Genomic DNA, 18,432 nt, shown 5'->3' with positions numbered 1-18,432 from the left:
CATGTAGGAGAGGAAGGACATGCAGAGCCAGTGAGAGAGCAGGTGTTGGCTGCTTGCTGTGCACACATTATGGAAACCATGATGGAACAAGCCGGGCAAAACTGCCAAAGTGGGCTCTGTGCACAGCAAGAGATATACACCAGGAGGATGAGGAAGATACACAGCCCTTGGTTTGTGACCAACTGAGTCCCATGGGCCTTGCGTAATTCATTTGTGACTTCGGATGGACTTCACAGTGGTCTGCAGGACAAGGTGAGTGGAATTTACCTGTGCCTCCCACCTGCATGGTAAACCAGCTGGGGTCAAAGGTATGTCCACAAATAAACAACAGCAAAATAAAGAAGGGCTGAGAAGAAACCAATCAACAGATGCCCCTCAAATGCCAAGTCATGCACAGGGCACAGGGAGGGGCCCAGCCGGACTCCTTTAGGGTCTTCCGGCTACTGTCCAACGTGGTGCCACTGGGGCCTGCACTGCCACGGGAGGAGTTGTTCTTCAGGCCAACAAACAATGACTCGGATACTTCCTGGATTTCAAACGATCATAGCAAAGGCTTTAGCTGGCTTGTAATCTGCAAGGCCTGCTGGGAAACAATGGATGATTGGGGACAAAGGGGCAAAAGTAGAGTTGTTCATCTAGACCCACTAAGGGCTGCCTGGTCCCATCCTGAGGCTACGTCACACGGTTCTTCATTGATCTCCACATTCTGGAAGCTCCTGAGAGGCTTGTGTAACAGAGCTCCGAGAATCTGGTTAACAAAGGAAGGTAATCATTCTCTCTCTCTCTCTCTCTCTCTCTCTCTCTCTCTCTCTCTCTCTCTCACACACACACACACACACACGCACACGCACACGCACACGCACACGCACACGCACACGCACACGCACACACAGCTAAGATCACTGAAACGAAGTATGGGGCTGCAGATACAGAGCTTGGTGGGTAGAGTCTCTGTCAAGCATGCGCAAGGCCCTAGATCTAAGCCCAACCACAGAAGTACATAGATAAACGGTGCCTATAGAAATATAAAATTTAATAAATATACACCCCACAACTACACCAATTACAACTGGTTTCACCGGGTAGAAGTTATCTTTTATCCTGGAACGTTTTACCATGGAAAGCGTCATCACCCCCAAATACTTCAGCCTGTCCTACTCCCTTGGCCTGACAGTGAAGACCTCAACTGCTGCCTCAGGTGAGGCCGCTCCAAATGTCTACAACACCCCAGGCGGAAGCTTCCACTCCCATCCCACGGTCTGCACTAAGACAGACTACGCTCACCCACCCCAAGCTTTGGTCTTTTGAGACAGAGTCTCCCTCTAGCTCAAACTGGCCTCAAATTCACAGAAATCTTCCTGCTTCAGCTCTCAGTGTTGGGATCACAGGTCCCAGCCACGTCACCAGCAGAAGGCAGATTTTAAGACTCCGCTTACCCTGAGTACAGACTGAATACCTCACGGGCTTCACAGAGAGGAAGCGCAGCAGGGCCTCTGTGTGTGGTCTCTGGGTCCTGGTCAGGAGACGACAGCCTCTTGGGTTCTGCTTCTTACTGAGCTGGTTTTTCGGTTAGCAGTTCTGGGGACAACACTCATGACAAATGTTCTACCACTGAGTTTTATCCTGGCCCTGCTGGTTTTCTTGGCTGGGGATTTCTACATGCCTCGTTAGGCTTCTGTAGGACATAGCTTCTCTTCGATTTAGCTCGTTCTTGCCTTGACATCCTCACTTTCCCAGATCCCTTAGGGTGTTCATGACAACATCTGTCCCCACCGCTTCATCTGCTAACGGCGCGGAGCACACACCTCTTGGCAAACTTCTTTTCCACTCTGTGACCTGGACGCTGCAGGGACTTCCTGGGCTGTTAGGGCTCATGCCCGCCATTCATAGTTCAACAACCAGTCCACAGAAAAGAGATCTGGACGGCTGCTTTCGTGGCCATGTTCTCGGTGCACGGTGACCTGGGGACAGGGATTGCTGTACCTTTTCTCCATAGCTGAAAACTTTGTTTTACTGAATGCTGTTACCTTCTGCATCACGTATGGGGAATTTTAAGCAGGCAAATGGAAGAAGGTCTGATTGAAGATGAAGTTAAGTGAAAGAAATTGGTCTCATTTAGCACATGACAGGATTCATCTGTGTTCCCAAGTCCACTGAGGTGGCATCGTGGGCGTTTCATATTCATGAGCCGCTGCGACACTGTGTCCCCTCATTTACAAAGAGCCGTGTTCAGCAAATTCCGTCCCTGTGGACACCCCGTGCATTTCATGGTCTTGTCAGAGAGACATCAAACGCTCCAGTAACCAAATACCAGAAAATGGCTTTAATTAGTGGAGCTCAATCGTATAAATAATTTTTTTTTCTAAGTGAAAAAATGGAGACTTTTTTAAAAGGGAAAAGGAAAGGGAGAGAGCAGTAGGCAACAGGCTTCAAACACCTGGAGGAACAAGGGAGAGAGGTCTCGGAGGGGTCCTGAGTGCTCCCCTGTACTGCCTGTATCAGGGGATGAGGTCTCCAGGTCCCCAGCAGGCCTGCTGTCTGACGGCTTGTCCCTTGTGATTTCTACCCCTTACCACAGGGTCTAGGCTGTCCTCATCAGGGGCAGATGAAGCAAAGAATGCAGAAATGGTGGCAGAGGCCAGAGAGTCACACTACAAACCCCAGGACCGGGGCTGACTGCAGGCAAGAGGGCGGCTGGAGACAGAGGCCTGCAATGGACGACAGAGCAAATGCCTGGCCCCACACAGTGAAGTGCCACATGCTCCTGCTACACCAAAACTCTCCAGACCAGACCTCGAGAGCAGGAGGGTCAAAGAGACACTCTGGCAAGTGCCTGGTCCGAGACGGGCTGTGGGTCCCCACAGTTCTTGGTAGGTCAGCAGCAGAGAAGGGGTTTGGTAAGAGCCTTCACGTGAGCTGTGGCACCGTGTGGTGAACGGAAGGAGCCTGATCCCACTCTATCCACAGACACAGTTCCTCCATCAGTACTCCCTCCTGCAAACCATGCCCCCAAGCCTACCCAAAGCTCTAGAGGAATCAGTGATGGGCAGAGAGGACCAGCAAGCAGGGCTGAGCTCTGGGATCGATTCCAGGGCAGCGCTCGTGAGAGACAAGTTAGCCCAAGAGGATTCTTGTTAGCCAGGGCTTTAAGGGACTCAATTCTGAAAAGACCTAAGTATTCCATTTTGGGGTGGCCTCTTGGGACCGGCCTCCCACCGGTGACTGGCAGCTGAAGGAGTGAGGAGCAGTCTCCTCAGAGCTTCCTGGCAGTTCTCTCCAGCCTTCATCTGCAGGCCTGTGTCGAGGACAAGGAGGGAGAAAGAACTTTAAAGATAATAAAAGAATGTGTGGCTCGAAGGAAGGGAGACTGAGGGGCTCTTCAGTGTGGTGAGAACGCCATCGCAGAAGTATGTTAGAAACCGGGCATATCGGATTCTATTTCATCCCCTTCATGTTCCCGGGAAAAAACAAGACAAACTACATGGCTTTCATTCCAAATCCTTAGGTTTTGTGTTTTTTCCTTATATATATTTATTAAAAAAAAAAATGCTCCTTTGATGGATGCCACCCGTGACACCCACATACGGAACGCCTCTGAGCGGCTCCCTCCACACGAGGCCACCGCTGGTGACAGCCAGCTGGTTTTGATCACAGCCACTCGGAATCGGATTTTCATAAGATTGATGAGGAGTCTTAGTGCTGCTCTCTCTTATCAGATGAGAAACGGAGGGGGAGGGGAGGACGGGTCCTGAGGGAACAGAGCAACAATCAAGGGCTGTGTGGTTCTTTCTCTGTCCCTCAGCTGCTGCAATTTTCAAAAGAGTTTGCCTCGGGCACTTTTAAATGATGGTGTCTCAAATCTGTAATCATCCTTCAAGAGCTTTCTCTTAAAGGGTCTTTTAGGTAAACCTAGTCCGTCAACCACACTTATGGACTCAGGAATCAAACTGTCCTCTAGCGGGTGTGTAACGTCCCCATGGCCGGTGACAGGCAGTGAAGTTTCAGAAAGCGGGGAACCTAACGCTAGGAAGAGAGATCCACCACTTGGCTAAGTTTACCTTGTGCAAGGGCTGTGGGGGGAACCCCTCTTCCTCCCCAGATTTTGGCCACCTGGAGGTTTGGCTGGCTCAGGACTTAGAGAAACAAATGTCCATTTGTGTCAGAAGGAAAAACAATGTCCAAGCAAGGACGAGGGGATGTCCCATGTCTAACCTTAGACACATAAACACACCTAACCCTTTCCATTTCTCCTAGGCAATGCCAGGTAGCTGGGTTTCCACATGAGCAATCAGCCATCTGATGAGGAGTGCACGGGCAGTCGCCGCCATCCAAGACCATAGGCTGCTGGGCAATGGGAGCAGCAGGCCAGGAGTCAGGCCTCCCTTCACTGTAGAGGATACTAAGCTTTTCCTTTATACGATTCCCATCATTTGAAAAAGGTCGTAGGACAGTGAGCCTGTCCTGGTCATATACACTCAGGGAGCTCAAGTCTCTGTGCAGAGGCTGCTCTTCTCGTGAGGAGCTGGCACACACAGGGGCTCTCCTACTCATGTGCTGTAGCCACCCACAGCTCACAACTGTGTGGGAGAAGGACTGCATCTGGCTCTGAAAGCGGAACTACCACATCTGGACAGGCTCGGAGAACTAAATTGGAGTATTTCCGTCCTATTTAGAGTCTACCTTCTGTCCTCATGAGGGAGAAACCAGGAGCTGAGAACATATACCCTCTTTTCTATCATGATTTCAGAAAGCCTTAACTCTCTTTCACATTCATCAGCTGAATGTCGGGTGATCTGCTATGATCACATTTTTCAGTTAGTCCATGGGAGACACAACGCTGATGGTGTTTTCCCCATGTTCCTAGAGCAAGGTTACATAGCCTGCTTTATCAAAACCATCGATGCATACACGGTACAAAGTTTTGCTCTCATTCTGCCCCATCATATGGGCACATGCAAGTAGCCTGTTCATGTGAATGAAGACTGTAACCCAAGAAAAGTGGCTGTTGACTGCTTTGTTCCGACCACGATGTGATGACTGCAACTCTGGTGAGTCTGTTACGGTTTGAATGGGAAGTGTCCCCACAGGTTTCCAGCTATGAATACCATTCTCCAGCTGGCAGTGTTACGACGAATCTGTAGACCTTTAGGAGGTAGTGCCCAGCTGGAAGAAGTAGATCACTGGTGACAGGCTGTATCATCATTGGTGCACCGTGATGTAAAAAGTCACTGCCACAGCCGCACATACTTAACTGCCCCATCATGTCTCTCTTCTATGATGGACTAAGACCCTCCAAAACTGTGAGCCAAAGTAAATTCTAGCTTATACTGTGGTCACGGTGACTCAAAAGTGAGGAATACATCTGGTGTGACCTAAAACTTCAGGATACATTTCAGACAGAGCTAGCTCTCTCCCTCCACTCCCCCCACCCTCGTCTGTCTCTCTCTCTCCTCTCTCTCTCTCTCTCTCTCTCTCTCTCTCTCTCTCTCTCTCTGTGTGTGTGTCTGTCTGTCTGTCTGTCTGTCTGAGCTTTGTCAGTTGTGGCAACAGGAGTCTACTGTGTGCTTCCTGCCATTGCTATGCAGACCCCCCTCCAGGGGCCCAAAGCAATGGGGCTCATTTTAGACTGGGATGTTCAAAACCATGAACCCAAACCTTATCTCTTTCTAAGTTCATTATTTCAAGTATTTCATTATAGTAAGGGAAAGATGACATTATAGCTACTTTCCTTGTTGCTATGACAAAACACCCAATAAGAAACAACTCAGGAAGGGGTTTATCTTGGCTCACAATCCGCAGGTCCAGTCCATGGTGGCAAGGAAGCTGAGGCAGCAGGAACCCGAGGTGGCTGCTCATGAGAGAAAGGGATGCTGCTCTGTTCCTCTAATCTAGAAAGTCTCTCACAGCCACGGCTGAGACTTGTCTCTAGGGTGATTCTGGATCTTGTCAAGTAGAAAACATACATACATACATACATACATACATACACACACACACACACACACACACACACACACACACACACACACACACCACTACACTGATTAAAACCAGGCTGTCAAACCTAAGTAACAATGAGGTCATACACCACCATAAGTAACGTTGGAAACAAGACTACCAAGTACTCAGGACCCAGCACTTCCTCTAGACTGCTTTAGCCACACTTTCACCATTACAGCTTGCACCTACACAGTGGGACAGAATATGCTATGATGGTGTGCCCAACTGTCCCAGCTCTGGCAGTAGTATCACACTGGTAGCTTGAAACAAGCCAGCGTGGCACCACAGAACCTGGCAGGCACTGCCCTTCCTGACTGGTTTCCTTCCTCTGAAGAAGCTGGTTGCTAATTTGCTGGTGCCCGCTTATTTACTGGCCATGTGACCTGGGTGAGTTATAAACTGCAAAGCTTTCATTTCCTCCTCCGTGAGAAATTCACCTTGGTGAGCCCACACAGCGGCTCCACATAGTCAGCACCATGGTGGACACAAGCTTTATTATCAACGCTCTTTCCTGTAGGATTGGTTTCTGCTTCAAAATTCTTACCCCAATATCCTGTAAACAAAGTAAGGCACAGACAAGGGGAGGGCCTAGTTCTTGGCCCACAACCTCTGAGAGCTGGCAGGCTGGCTGCGGTTACCTGCTGTCACCTGCTGAGGCAGGGAAGGCGAATGGTGACAGAATGTACTGCTAACCAGTGGTAACTATTATTGCTTAACTAAACTTAGGAACACAAAGCAGCCAGGCTTAGGAGGCACCTAGGAAATGCCACAAGCTGCATGAAGCTTCAGGAAGGCAGGCAACTCGTTAAAACTGTTCTCACTAAGCATAGGAGGAGGTGAGGCATCGGGACTCCATCTTATCTGTTCTTAGAGAAGTCTTTCTGATCTTTCTTTTCCTTCCTTCAAGCTGTTCAGACTCAAAGCGCCTCTGCTGTCTGCAGGAGGGATGCAGGTTGTGGTGGAAGGGTTAAACAGGGATGAGACAGCACCCAAAAGAGAGGCAGAAAAGCCCAGAGATGACTGGGGAGCAGGAGTGAGGGGTCAGTGCAGAGACAGCCCTCCAGAGATAGCGCATTTCCAATTCCGCTGACAGCCCTCACCTCACATCTCTTCCAGCCTCACTGCGTAGCTGTGTTCAGCCACTTTTACTTATTTTCCCTGTTGACATGGATAGAAAATTGAGCAATTACCCTTAAACTCAAAGCTCTCAGATCATCCAGATTGCTACACTTGAAGAATTAAGTCCCCAGTCGCCCCTGGCTAGAAGTGGCTCGACTCAGCTTGTCCTTTAGGAATTAAACACTTTTTGGTTGGCCAGAAGGATTTTATTATTCCTTGGTTTAAGGCATTTCACTTCTGTCAAAACTGGACCTCAGGATGTGAAAGAGACAGCTCTCCCCAGCGGGGCTGAGGTGCACCCACGGCCAGAGGCTGCCATGAGAGGGAGTTACAGCACCAAACATGGTCCTGCAGGAGGCACGTCCTAACACAGTGGCTTCTTTTATTGAGTTCCCGTTTTCAGGAACTTCCCATTCTTTTTTTTTTTTTTTTTTTTTTTTTTTGGTTCTTTTTTTCGGAGCTGGGGACCGAACCCAGGGCCTTGCGCTTCCTAGGTAAGCGCTCTACCACTGAGCTAAATCCCCAACCCCGGAACTTCCCATTCTTAAAGGCTCCTGGATGGTTTTCTAACTTGCATTTGGTTGGACATAAATGACTTGAGAGCAGAGTCCATGATCAGATGCTCATCCACAGATAGTTTGAGCCTAAGTATTCTTTGCATGTGCACATGCACCTTCACGTGTGGACTTGCGTGCCGAGGCTAGAGACACGGGGTGTCTTCTTCAGTTGCTCACCACCTTGTTTGTTCAAGCAGGGTCTCTCACTGAAACTAAAGATTCCAGTTTGGTTATGCTGGGTGTCGAGTACCCCAGGGATCCTCCTGTTTCTACTTCTGCAGTGTTGGGGTCTTAGGCACACACCGCTGTACCCAGAGTTTTCATGTGGGTGCCGAGAAAGCCCAAGTCCATGTTTGCACGAGAGTCCTTTGTCAACTGAGGCTTCTCCCCAGTGTCCCTGAATACTCTTTTCTGAAGTTAAATGATTTCTTTTCTCCATCCCTGTATCACCTCTCAATGTTCTTTATGGCCTCATGGTCTACCTCGGGTTTGCTTTCTACTACTGGTTGGGTTTTAGGGGTGACAGGCCTGGAAGAGGTTAGGAGGGGATCCATCTTTCTACCTGTCGTCTCTTATTTCCCAACCCTGCTGCCCTTCCCTGACAACTTCTGCTCTACTACTGGCCCATGCTTACTTCTTTATACTGTCCTTCCTTCCTGACTGTCTCCCAATCCAAGCCAGGTCTCTGTTTTCCTAACGGCACTTGCTCTCTTCTTAGAGGGACTGAGTCTTAGTGAGTTCTAACTCATTCAGTTGCATGATGGTGTCTTGTGCTCCTGTCCCCCTGCTGGACTGTAAGCTTCCCTGAAGGCGAAGACAGTGAGTTTCTCTTTCATCGTTATACCTGGAGCCCAGCCACAAGCATCACTCAGCAGAGTGATGTACAAATGGTTGCCAAGTCAATGCTTCAGTGAGTGGCTTGTGCGACGTAACTCTCAGAGACTGAGTTCAATACTATTCCAGACATGATGTTCCTTTCCAAATGCCACATAACCTCCCAGTGACAGAAAGATAATGGCGTTAATAACAAGTCAAAAACTTGACTTTAAGAATGGATGATCGGGGCTAGAGTGATGACTCAAGAGTTAAGAGCACTGACTGACTGACTGACTGATTGCTCTTCCAGAGGTCTTGAGTTCAATCCCCAGGAACCACATGGTGGCTCACAACCATCTGTAATGAGATCTGATGTTATCTTTTGGCATACAGGTGTACGTGCAGACAGAGCACTCATATATAAAATAAATAAATCTTTAAAAAAATAGATCATCTACAAATTGAAAATTTGTAGATATACTAGGAAATTAAAAATTTCCAGCATAGCGAGAGAAATAACCACTAGAGAGAAAAGGGAGCCTACAGAATGGAAGAAGAAAGTTCCTGGAAGCTATTATCAGACGAAGAATTAGAACACGACAGACATAGAGAACGTCAAACATTAAGCACCAAATACCTCTAACTGGTGAGTTAATGAACTGCATAGAAAGTTCTCAAAAGAGAAATACAAATAAATATGAGAAAGTGTCCAATATTCTTAGTCATTTGAACTGCGTTGAGAGTCCCTCTCACCCTAGCCAGAATAAGCCGTTATTCTCAGGGGAGAGGACACAGCAGGGCTGGAGGGAAGAGAAATGGGAGGAGCCACTAGGGAGGATCACTATGGGCGTCAGGCTGGTTCCTCAAAAGCTAGAACCAGAGCTACCATGACTCAGCCAGATCACTCCTAGGAATACACTGGAAGGACATAAGTCGATGCACCACGGTGATCTGTGCCTTCTGCGCTACTCGCCGTCAGTGAGAAATGGAACCGGCCTATGTCCATAAGCGGACGGAAGAAGACATTGGTACACACAGTGGGATTTCAGTCACCCAGAAAGGAAGGCAAAATGGTGATCTTCAGAGGAAAGGGGCGGGACTGAAGACCGTAACGTTTCGCAACAGGCCAGACCCAGAGACATAGTTAACTACTGCACATATTCTCCTATACGTACACTCTAGATTTAAATGTGCATATACTGTGTGTGCATGCGTGTGTGTGTGCATGCGTGTGTGTGAGTGTGTGTGCATGCGTGTGTGTGTGCGTGTGTGTGTGCGTGTGTGTGTGTGTGTGTGTGTGTGTGTGTGTGTGTGTGAGATGAAAGGGGAAGGGGAGACCTTAAGGGAACAGGGGGAAAGAGACTAATAGAATACTTACGACAAGAAAGCAGACAGGAATGATATTTGATGGGAAGAGGGCATCGGGAGTCACAGGGGGTGGGCATAAAAGAGGGTAAAGTATATGACATATGTGTAAAACTCTCCAAAGAAACCCGCTACATTGTATACTAACTTGAAATGTTATTAAAAGAGTGCATGGCTCTGCCACTGAAGGACACTCATCTAAACAGAGACTTCCCCTGTCCATACAGAGGTCACAGTGCCCTGGCTGCCCGTCCCTGTCCTGCTTTCTATAATCACAGCCTCCCACTTGCCAAGCACTGGGTACAGGGACAGTGAAGTGCTTCAAGCTAGGACCAGCAGCTTAGAAAGGTGACCACGAGTCTCCCAAACGTCATTAATGGCAGCATGTAGTTGGGATGGACATCCTGACAGGTACACCAACCATTCTCCACTTGCGGTCTCCCCTTACGCCAGGTCCTTTCTTCCATTCCAGCCAATTGAGTCCTGTTCATCCTTCATAACCCGGTCCAAGTTCTTCCTTCTTCCTGAAGTGCTTTCAGCCCACACACATCTAAGTACTTAGTCACTGACATGTAACCACATCCTGCCATGCCGCCCCTTACTCTGCCATAGACGCTCAATTCCTGTCACTGTTTTCATCTGTTTTGCTTCCCGACAAGGGTCTGAGTTCCTTTAGCCATCATGGGTCTTGTGAAGGATTCGCAAATCAATTCCTAATCCAACTTACAAAATGTTTTAAAATTCTTTCTTGGGGACTGGGAGCCTAGCTCAGTGACAGACAGATTGCTTAGAACACTGTGGCCCTGGGCACAAGCTCTAGCACCACATGCCTGAAAGTGTCATCTTTAATTTCGTACTTAATTTTCTCATGCTGGGGAGTGCGCCTTACAGGAGCTATGGGCATTTTACAATTAGAAATACATCCTTAGTCTGTCTTCTTTTGGAATATAATTTGAAATCTTTCAAGCTGTACTCTCTGCGCTCATCACAGGCTCCAGTGCTCCCCGTCACCTATCCTCGGTTGTTTCATGTGCGTGGACTCTGTCTGGCCTCTGGATCATCCGAGCTCACAGCCTAGCCAGGGTCTTGCGAACAGTCACAGGCCATGTGTCTTCCGGCTCACCAGCAGATGCTCAAGCCTTTATAAAGCCACTCGCTCTGTTTCTATTCTGAAATCATCACAGTCCCTTTCTCCTGTGTCTTCACGTCCTACTTCCTTCCTCCTCCTCCAGGCATCAGGCAGAGTGAGTGTCCTGCGTTATTTCTGTGAAGACGCTGAGGCTGTAGCTAGTGAGACGAGGCTCCTGAACATGCTTCATGTCTGACAGGCAGGGAAGGAGCAAGACTGTTTTCTTCTTCCTGGGTCAGATACTCCCACAGGCCTGGGACTGCCTCAGTCACCACCATCTCCCGCACTGGGGCAACACGGGCCCAACAGGCACTGGATGAAAACCTATTGGCTTTCCCTGTAACCTAACCCCCCAAGGCTGGCAGGAGGAGACCAGACAGGACGAGGGAGACTAGGTGTGGGCTCTGCTCTTCTCCCTTTGGGGTGACACCAGTGGCCCATCCCCCCAGGTGTCATCAGCCCTTTTCAGGTGACAACAGTCCTTGCTCCCCTAAGAACCTGGATGCGGTTTCATCCAGGGAGCTGGTGGGTCTCCTCAGAGGCGTTAAAAAAGCTGTTTAATGTCCTGGCTGACTGTGTGGCCATTAATGGTTCACAGGAATCATTCCTGGGGACCGGCTGGATAGTCTTAAGTTCACAGGAGCAGCCTTCACTAGTCAACCAAGTAATTCTCTGGGCAAAGATAATTCTAGAAACTAGTTATGTGCAACATATGATTCTTAGCACATAATGAATTCTAAACACTCATATTCAACGGAATGGACTAAGCCGAGTGTGAAGTGTGACGTATGAGCTGATTTTCCATTAAGGACACAAGCAGAACTGAATGGAAAAACAGATTTATGCGGGACAGGAGGCTTCTCTCCTGCAGGGGTTGGGATTGTAGGGGTGCCCTCTCACAAGAAAGGAGCTTGTCTCAGGCCTCCGTGTCAAAACTACAAGTTCCACATGCCAGGTTTATGAAGAAGAAAATATTAGAAATATTATCTGAAAATAGGCCTCTGTCTTCTATCTTCCCTTGGTGACACTTGACAAGCACCCATCACACAGTGTGTGCAGTCTGTGGTAAAGACGTCAGCATACCCGAGACACCTGTCTGCCACTGAGGCTGAAAATAAGAGCTCCAAGGTCAAAGGTCGGCCTCAAAATCCTGCTGCCACCGTTTACTTGTGTGACCTTGGGCAAGGTTACTCTTCTCAGACCTAAGTCTACTTGTCTTCAAAACAGGGATAATGAGCAATTCTAGTGTTCATCAGCTGACGAACACACGATGGTATATCCAGTGATATGGGATAGCACTCTTCAATAAAAATGAAGATACCAATGTTGGAACCAAATGAGATTAAAAAGGGGGGCAGGCATGTTTATGCTTCTATTTATGTAAAATGGGATAAAATGTGTGTACGCATGCTTTCATGTAGTCTAGAAAATGAAATTCTTTTATCATGAAGAAGAAAAGCACCAACAGTTGTTGAGGCCCAAGGCAGAGTGGGGATGAGCTGGGGCAGGTGACAGAGACTCATGCTCACTGTAACACAGGATGTGACTGTCACCAGACTCAGACTGTCTCAGACTTTAAATGGCCGAAGCAGACTCAATCAGACTCAAGAAAGTTGATTGAAAACCTTTGGCGTGGGGAGATGCGTGTCAATTAAATGTCCATAGCACAAGCATAACAATCTGAGTGAGGATTCTAGGAACCCAGGTAAAAAGCTAAGCAGGGTGGTGTATGCCCCAAACTCCAGCAATGCAAGGCAGGGCAAGCAGGCGGAGCCCAGAGCTCAGTGGCCAGCCTAGTCAAACTGATGAATTCCGGCTTCAGTTCTCTTAAAAATATCAAGATGAAGAGTTACTAAGAAATGACATCTGTATCAGCCTCTCAGCTTTATATGACGATGTACATGCACATGGTCACACACACACACACACACACACACACACACACACACACACTCATACACACACACACACTCACACATACATACACACACTCATACATACAACACACACTTACACATACAACACACACATTCACACACACATACACACACTCATACATATAACACACACGCACTCACACACACATACACACACTCCTATATACACACACACATACACTCACACATATACACACGGGGGGGAGGATTAGCCACAGGATATTGATTGTTCTTGAGAATTACATGACACTGTATAAAATATAAGCCATATGCCTACTATCCCAGCATGTAGGACTCTAAATCCAGAACGGTAGTTTGAGGCCAGCCTGTGCTACATGATGGAAATTGCATCTCTAAACAAACAAACAAATAAACAACAAATAAATAGCAAACAAAAAGATATGACGCACTGGCTTGGTGGCAGGGGCAAGTTGACCATTTTGTAGTAAATGAGGGTGGCATTGGTGTACAGCTGAGAGACAAGAGCTGGTTCTCCGGTGTCTCTCTGGGCCCTGCAACACTACATAATAATCTCTAAGCCTCAGTCCCTCAATGTGTTAAGGGCAGGTGTGTTCAAGATGGCCTGTGTAGCCCCTCCAAGCTGCAGCAGTGTGACAACTGATGACAACCAGTACAGCTAGTCCCACACATCCACACGCAGCAAGTGTAGCATTTGGAAAGGATGGACCATGACATTTTATAGTTACTCCTTGAAATGTAGCGTTTTCCACAGTGGGAAAAACCTGAAGAAAGTAGAGTCCCAGAAGCCCTTCCAAGGGCGTGGGAAGGCGGCTCCAGGCGGAGTGGCTCACCGCCTGGAGACAGGCCAGTGGGCAAGCACCAGTGGATCTCAAGCCACACTGTTTTCTTGTTATTTCCATTTGGAAGTTTCTGCCAAAAAGCTCTAGAAATCGTGTTTCCTGGATTTAATGCTTTCTTATACAAAACCCAAGTTTCCTGGAATTACAAACAAATACACAAGTAACTGGAGACAGAAGTTACTGGAAAAACAACTTGCACGACATGACTTGCCATATACTCCTACCCACCGTTCCAGACTGGCCAGATAACCCTATTACCATGTCCTAGTTCCCAGCTGAGGCTACTGTCCTCTCCAGACCCCAGAGAGCTTCAGCAGCAGCATAGCTAAACTGTCAAACTCCAGCCTGTCACGAATCCATTCAGGCAGCCTATTTAAATTAGTTCAGTTCTGTGTCCCTTCCTCCCCCTCCAGGCTCTGACCTGAGCATGGCCTGGGACCTGAAGAGCTATCCCCGGACATTTCACAAGCCTTCTTTCTGACCCCACCCCCAATCTTGGAATTACCAGGTTTTACACACTGAATTCTTCTCATGTAGAGGCACACAGACCTGCTAAAAACACCTAGGGGTAGTGCTTCCAAAGAATGAGTGGTACCACACGTGCTCCCCATGTAAACGCTAGGATAGTGGAGGAGTGCAAGACCTGGACCTCGAGAGAGGGAAGTCATCAAGTGAGTCAATGGCCACCCTGGCTTCCTGCACAGAGGTATGCCGGGCACTGCTGCAGCAGAGACAATGCCGGGCACTGCTGCGGCACAGACACCCACGCTGAGCATGGAGGCCTCCTGAGGGGAGGAGGAAACTAAATTTTAGGGGCGCTTAAGTGGCTGCAATTGGAGAAGCAGAGGTGTGAGTAGCTGTCTAGGATTTAAGCACAAGCCAAGGCCTCTCTGGGGGCTCCCAGGTCTCCTGCCTATGCGCTGACTTCCTGTCAGGCCACTCACCTTCTCCTTCCTCTGTCCCCGTCAGGTTCTGCTGTCTGAGGCGGCGACTGTGAGTGAGAAACAGAAGAGAAGAAAGTGAGTATTAATCCAGAGTTAATATGCGTCCTGACTATTTTTATGTCAACTGGACACAAGCCAGAGTCAGCTAAGAGGAGGGAGCCTCGCTTGAGAAGATGCCCATAAGATCCAGATGTAGGGCATTTCCTTAAGAAGTGATTGGTGGGAGAGGGCCCCACTCAGTGTGGGTTTTATAAGGACGCAGGCTGAGCACACCACGAGAAGAAAGCCAGGAGGCAGCACCCTCCATGGCCTCTGCATCAGATCCTGCCTCCAGGTCCCTGCCCTGTGTGAGTTTCTGTCCTGACTTCCTTCACTGATGTGGGAGTGTAAGCCAAATAAACTCTTTCCTCCTTAACCTACTTTGGCCTTGGTGTCTCATCACAGCCATAGAAACCCTGACTAAGACAAGAGTTAATACATAAAAATTCTCCTTCTTCAATAATTGTGGTTAAATCTTTTCAGGCAAATGGGTCTGCTGTGCATTCCCAAGGGCAGCACCCAGGCTGCCGTGGATGCTCCCTGCCTCTGGAGCTGTGAGGACACCTGCCATTAGATCCAGTCTACAGCCTCTCCCCTTAATTTCAATTAACTTCATTTTTCAAAGGGGGATGGCCAGCATCACTGCACTGTCACTATCTCTGCATACCTGTGCTACCACAGTGGAAAGTTTGGGCTGGCAGCCTGATACCTGGACACATACACGGCCAGTGGTGAGACTGTGATGTGGGCACCAGTGCCAGGTTCCAAACTCAGGGGAAGGAGCAGCATGAAGCAAGCTCTTTTTTTTTTTCTTTTCTTTTCTTCGGAGCTGGGGACCAAACCCAGGGCCACTGAGCCAAATCCCCAACCCCATGAAGCAAGCTCTTAATTCAGCACACAGATCCCAGGCTACAGTCTGATTCTAGACCGTCTGATTTTCTCTTGGAAGACTTTATTTTTACTTATGAGGATGAGTATTTTGTCTGTGTGTTTGTATGTGTACTATGCACGCCTGGTTTCCATGGTAGAGAGTGAACTCCAGTTCAATGCTCTAGAACTGGAGTTAAGGACGGTTGTGAACTGTTATATGGTGCTGGAAACCCAGCCCAGGTCTCCTGTAACAGCTCTTAAATACTGAGCCACCTCTCTAGGCCTCCATCTGCTTTCCCAATGCTCAGCAGAGGCTGGAGAGACAAGGAGAGACAAGGCCACACTGCTGACAAAGCTTACTACAGGGTACACAGTAACATTTGGACTTACTCTTCCATTTCTTCAGAAACTTTCTTTCCCAATCTGGAAAAAAAAAAAGAGACACAATATTTAAGACAACCCATGAATCCCACACATTAAAGCATTGTCTTGGGAGAGGCTCAAGTGGGTACAAATCAGCACATCCCAAATGCTTTCTTTGTAGCCACTGTATTGGTATGCATGCATGTGTGCGTGCCCCTTAGCGTGCATGTGTGTGTATCTGTGTATACATATGTCTCTGTGTCTCTCTGTGTATTTGTGTGTGTATGTCTCATGGTGTGTCTGTGTATGTATGTCTCTGTATGTGTGGTGCCTCTGTGTGTATGTGTCTCTGTATCTGTGTAGGGGGGCATATGTGTCTGTGTGTATCTCTGTGTGTGCATCTCTGTATGTTTATGTGTTTGTGTATATGTGTACATGTGTTTGCGTGTATGCGTCTCTATTTATCTGTGTTGAGGGGGACACTCAGGTATGCCAGTCTTGAGCAGAGGCAGAGGTCAGAGGTTGGATCAGGTGTGTCCCTGTATCACCCTTCACCACCAACCCATCTTGCTCTTTAACACAGGGCTGGCCTGTAACTCTCTATGTAGACCAGGTTGGCCTAAAACTCACAGGAATCCACTTGCCTTGCATTTGCCTCCTGTATGCTGGGCTTACAGGCACATACCACCACGCCTTGCCACCTTATCTTTTAAAACAGAATTTCTCTCATTGAATCTGGTACTTACTGTCTAGACTGGCTGGCCAGTAATCTCTGGACCCCTGCCCCATGCCAGGGTGACAAGCATACATGACCATATCATGTTTTTGTTTTGTTTTGATTTTATGTTTTTCCAAACAGGGTTTTTCTGTGTAGCCCTGGCTGTCCTGGAACTTACTCTGTAGACCAGGCTGGGCTTAAACTCAGAGATCGGCCTGCCTCTGCCTCCTGAGTGCAGGGATCAAAGGCGGTGCCACCACTGCCCAGCTCCATATCATGTGTTTATTTAATGTATATCTGGGGGTCAGAACTCAGGTCCTCAGGATTGTACAGCTGGTTACTGATTGGGCCATATTACCAGTCCCCTGTAAGGCCTTCTTAAGGCCTTCTTAAAGCCTTAACTCAGTATGACTAGAATTAAATTGATGACTTTAAGAATCGGCAGAGCAAGCAGAACCTGAATGGAGGTCACCCCAGCACCCCTCGTTGACAGACAGTGTCTCTTCTAACAACCGGCAGCACCCTGTCTTCAGTGACAAAGGTCACATGTGAGGCTGTTCTAGCCTAGGCAAGCTCACAGGAGCAGTCTTCTATCTCATCAGCATGAGGGACCAAAGACACATGAGTGGTCCTGGGTGAGGAGTAAGTCTAAGATACTCTGAGAACCTGACCTGTGTGGCACCCATGCCTTTCTTAGCACAGCAGTCCTCTCATGTCAGTGACATGAGATCCATTAGGAAGCCTGTTAGACATGCACGCTGCTTGGCTTGGTGCATAGAGATTTCTAGGGAGAGGGAACCCAGGACTCCATACTGTTGTCGTTATTTGTGGTATTATTATTGCTGCCATTATATGATATTATTAATATTTTATGCTATTGGGAACTGAAATAGCAACAAAATAGTTTTCTATTTCTGGTTAGGGGTCACCACAATGTAAGGAACTATATTCAAGGGCCACAGCATTAGGGACATGGAGAAGCACTGTTCTAGAGTGTAGGTGAATTTGGTTTGGACCACACTGCTGATTGTTCTTTGGACAAATGCTCATCTGTCTGGATTATTGCAATAAAAAGCTTGGTGGCAGCAAACCTCTACGACAGAAGCCTGAACTCTGCCACCCTGGGATTCCCCCTACAAGGCCAGGAATAGTCCTGAGTCACTGAGTCTGCACCGTCGGGTTTCTTAGAGGGGCCAGGGAAAAGTAGAGTGATTCCTGCAGCTATGTGGGTATCAGTGTGTGAGCCAAAGGCCGCCTAGGTGGGAAGTACATTCTAGCAAACTGGTGCCTTCCTCTATGGAAAGACGAATGGACACATGTGTGCCTTCAGGGACCCAATATGAAGTATTGCCTCACAGATCCGTCTGACCCCATGGGTATCCATCTTAGGTAGCACAGTGCCACACACACAGTTTTCAGTACTTTACAAAGATGTCCACAGGGTACTGCAGGTGTCTTCAGTAAGCCATGGTGCTCAAGGGTACTGGGCATTGAGGTCATGGGCCTCACACGTGACACAGCGAGTTATCAACGAGCCTGATATTAGACTTTGTTTCTCTGATTTTCGCCCGAGGTCACAGACACACTGCCACAGCTGACCAGCCAGCATCCCCGGGCACCCACACATCTGTTTGGATTCCTGTGCATACAGTCCTTTATACTGTTCCTGCCTACACGAAGAACCAAAGGCTGCAGACAATCCTCCAAACAGGCAGCTCTCAACCACAGGAAGCCACAAAATCACATGCAACACT

At 48.2% G+C, this 18,432-nt stretch overlaps 1 protein-coding gene across 6 annotated transcripts in view; it reads right to left on the bottom strand.

Moving 5' to 3' along the window:
- The window catches only part of Ift43 (intraflagellar transport 43), a 76,466-nt gene that overhangs the window by 6,220 nt on the left and 51,814 nt on the right, over positions 1 to 18,432 (bottom strand). For all 6 annotated transcript variants that reach the window (NM_001134525.2, NM_001399448.1, XM_087552872.1 and 3 more), the window contains 2 exons: positions 15,988 to 16,020; positions 14,689 to 14,735 (listed from right to left, as the gene is read on the bottom strand). In NM_001134525.2, the coding sequence (NP_001127997.1) occupies positions 14,689 to 14,735; positions 15,988 to 16,020 (80 nt within the window). The remainder of the gene's footprint in view (positions 1 to 14,688; positions 14,736 to 15,987; positions 16,021 to 18,432) is intronic.

Source organism: Rattus norvegicus, chromosome 6 (assembly GCF_021556685.1).
Source record: "Rattus norvegicus strain SHRSP/BbbUtx chromosome 6, alternate assembly SHRSP_T2T, whole genome shotgun sequence".
NCBI lineage: Eukaryota > Metazoa > Chordata > Mammalia > Rodentia > Muridae > Rattus > Rattus norvegicus.
Note: the sequence above shows the minus strand (reverse complement) of the source record. Positions and strands in the feature narration are given on the sequence as shown.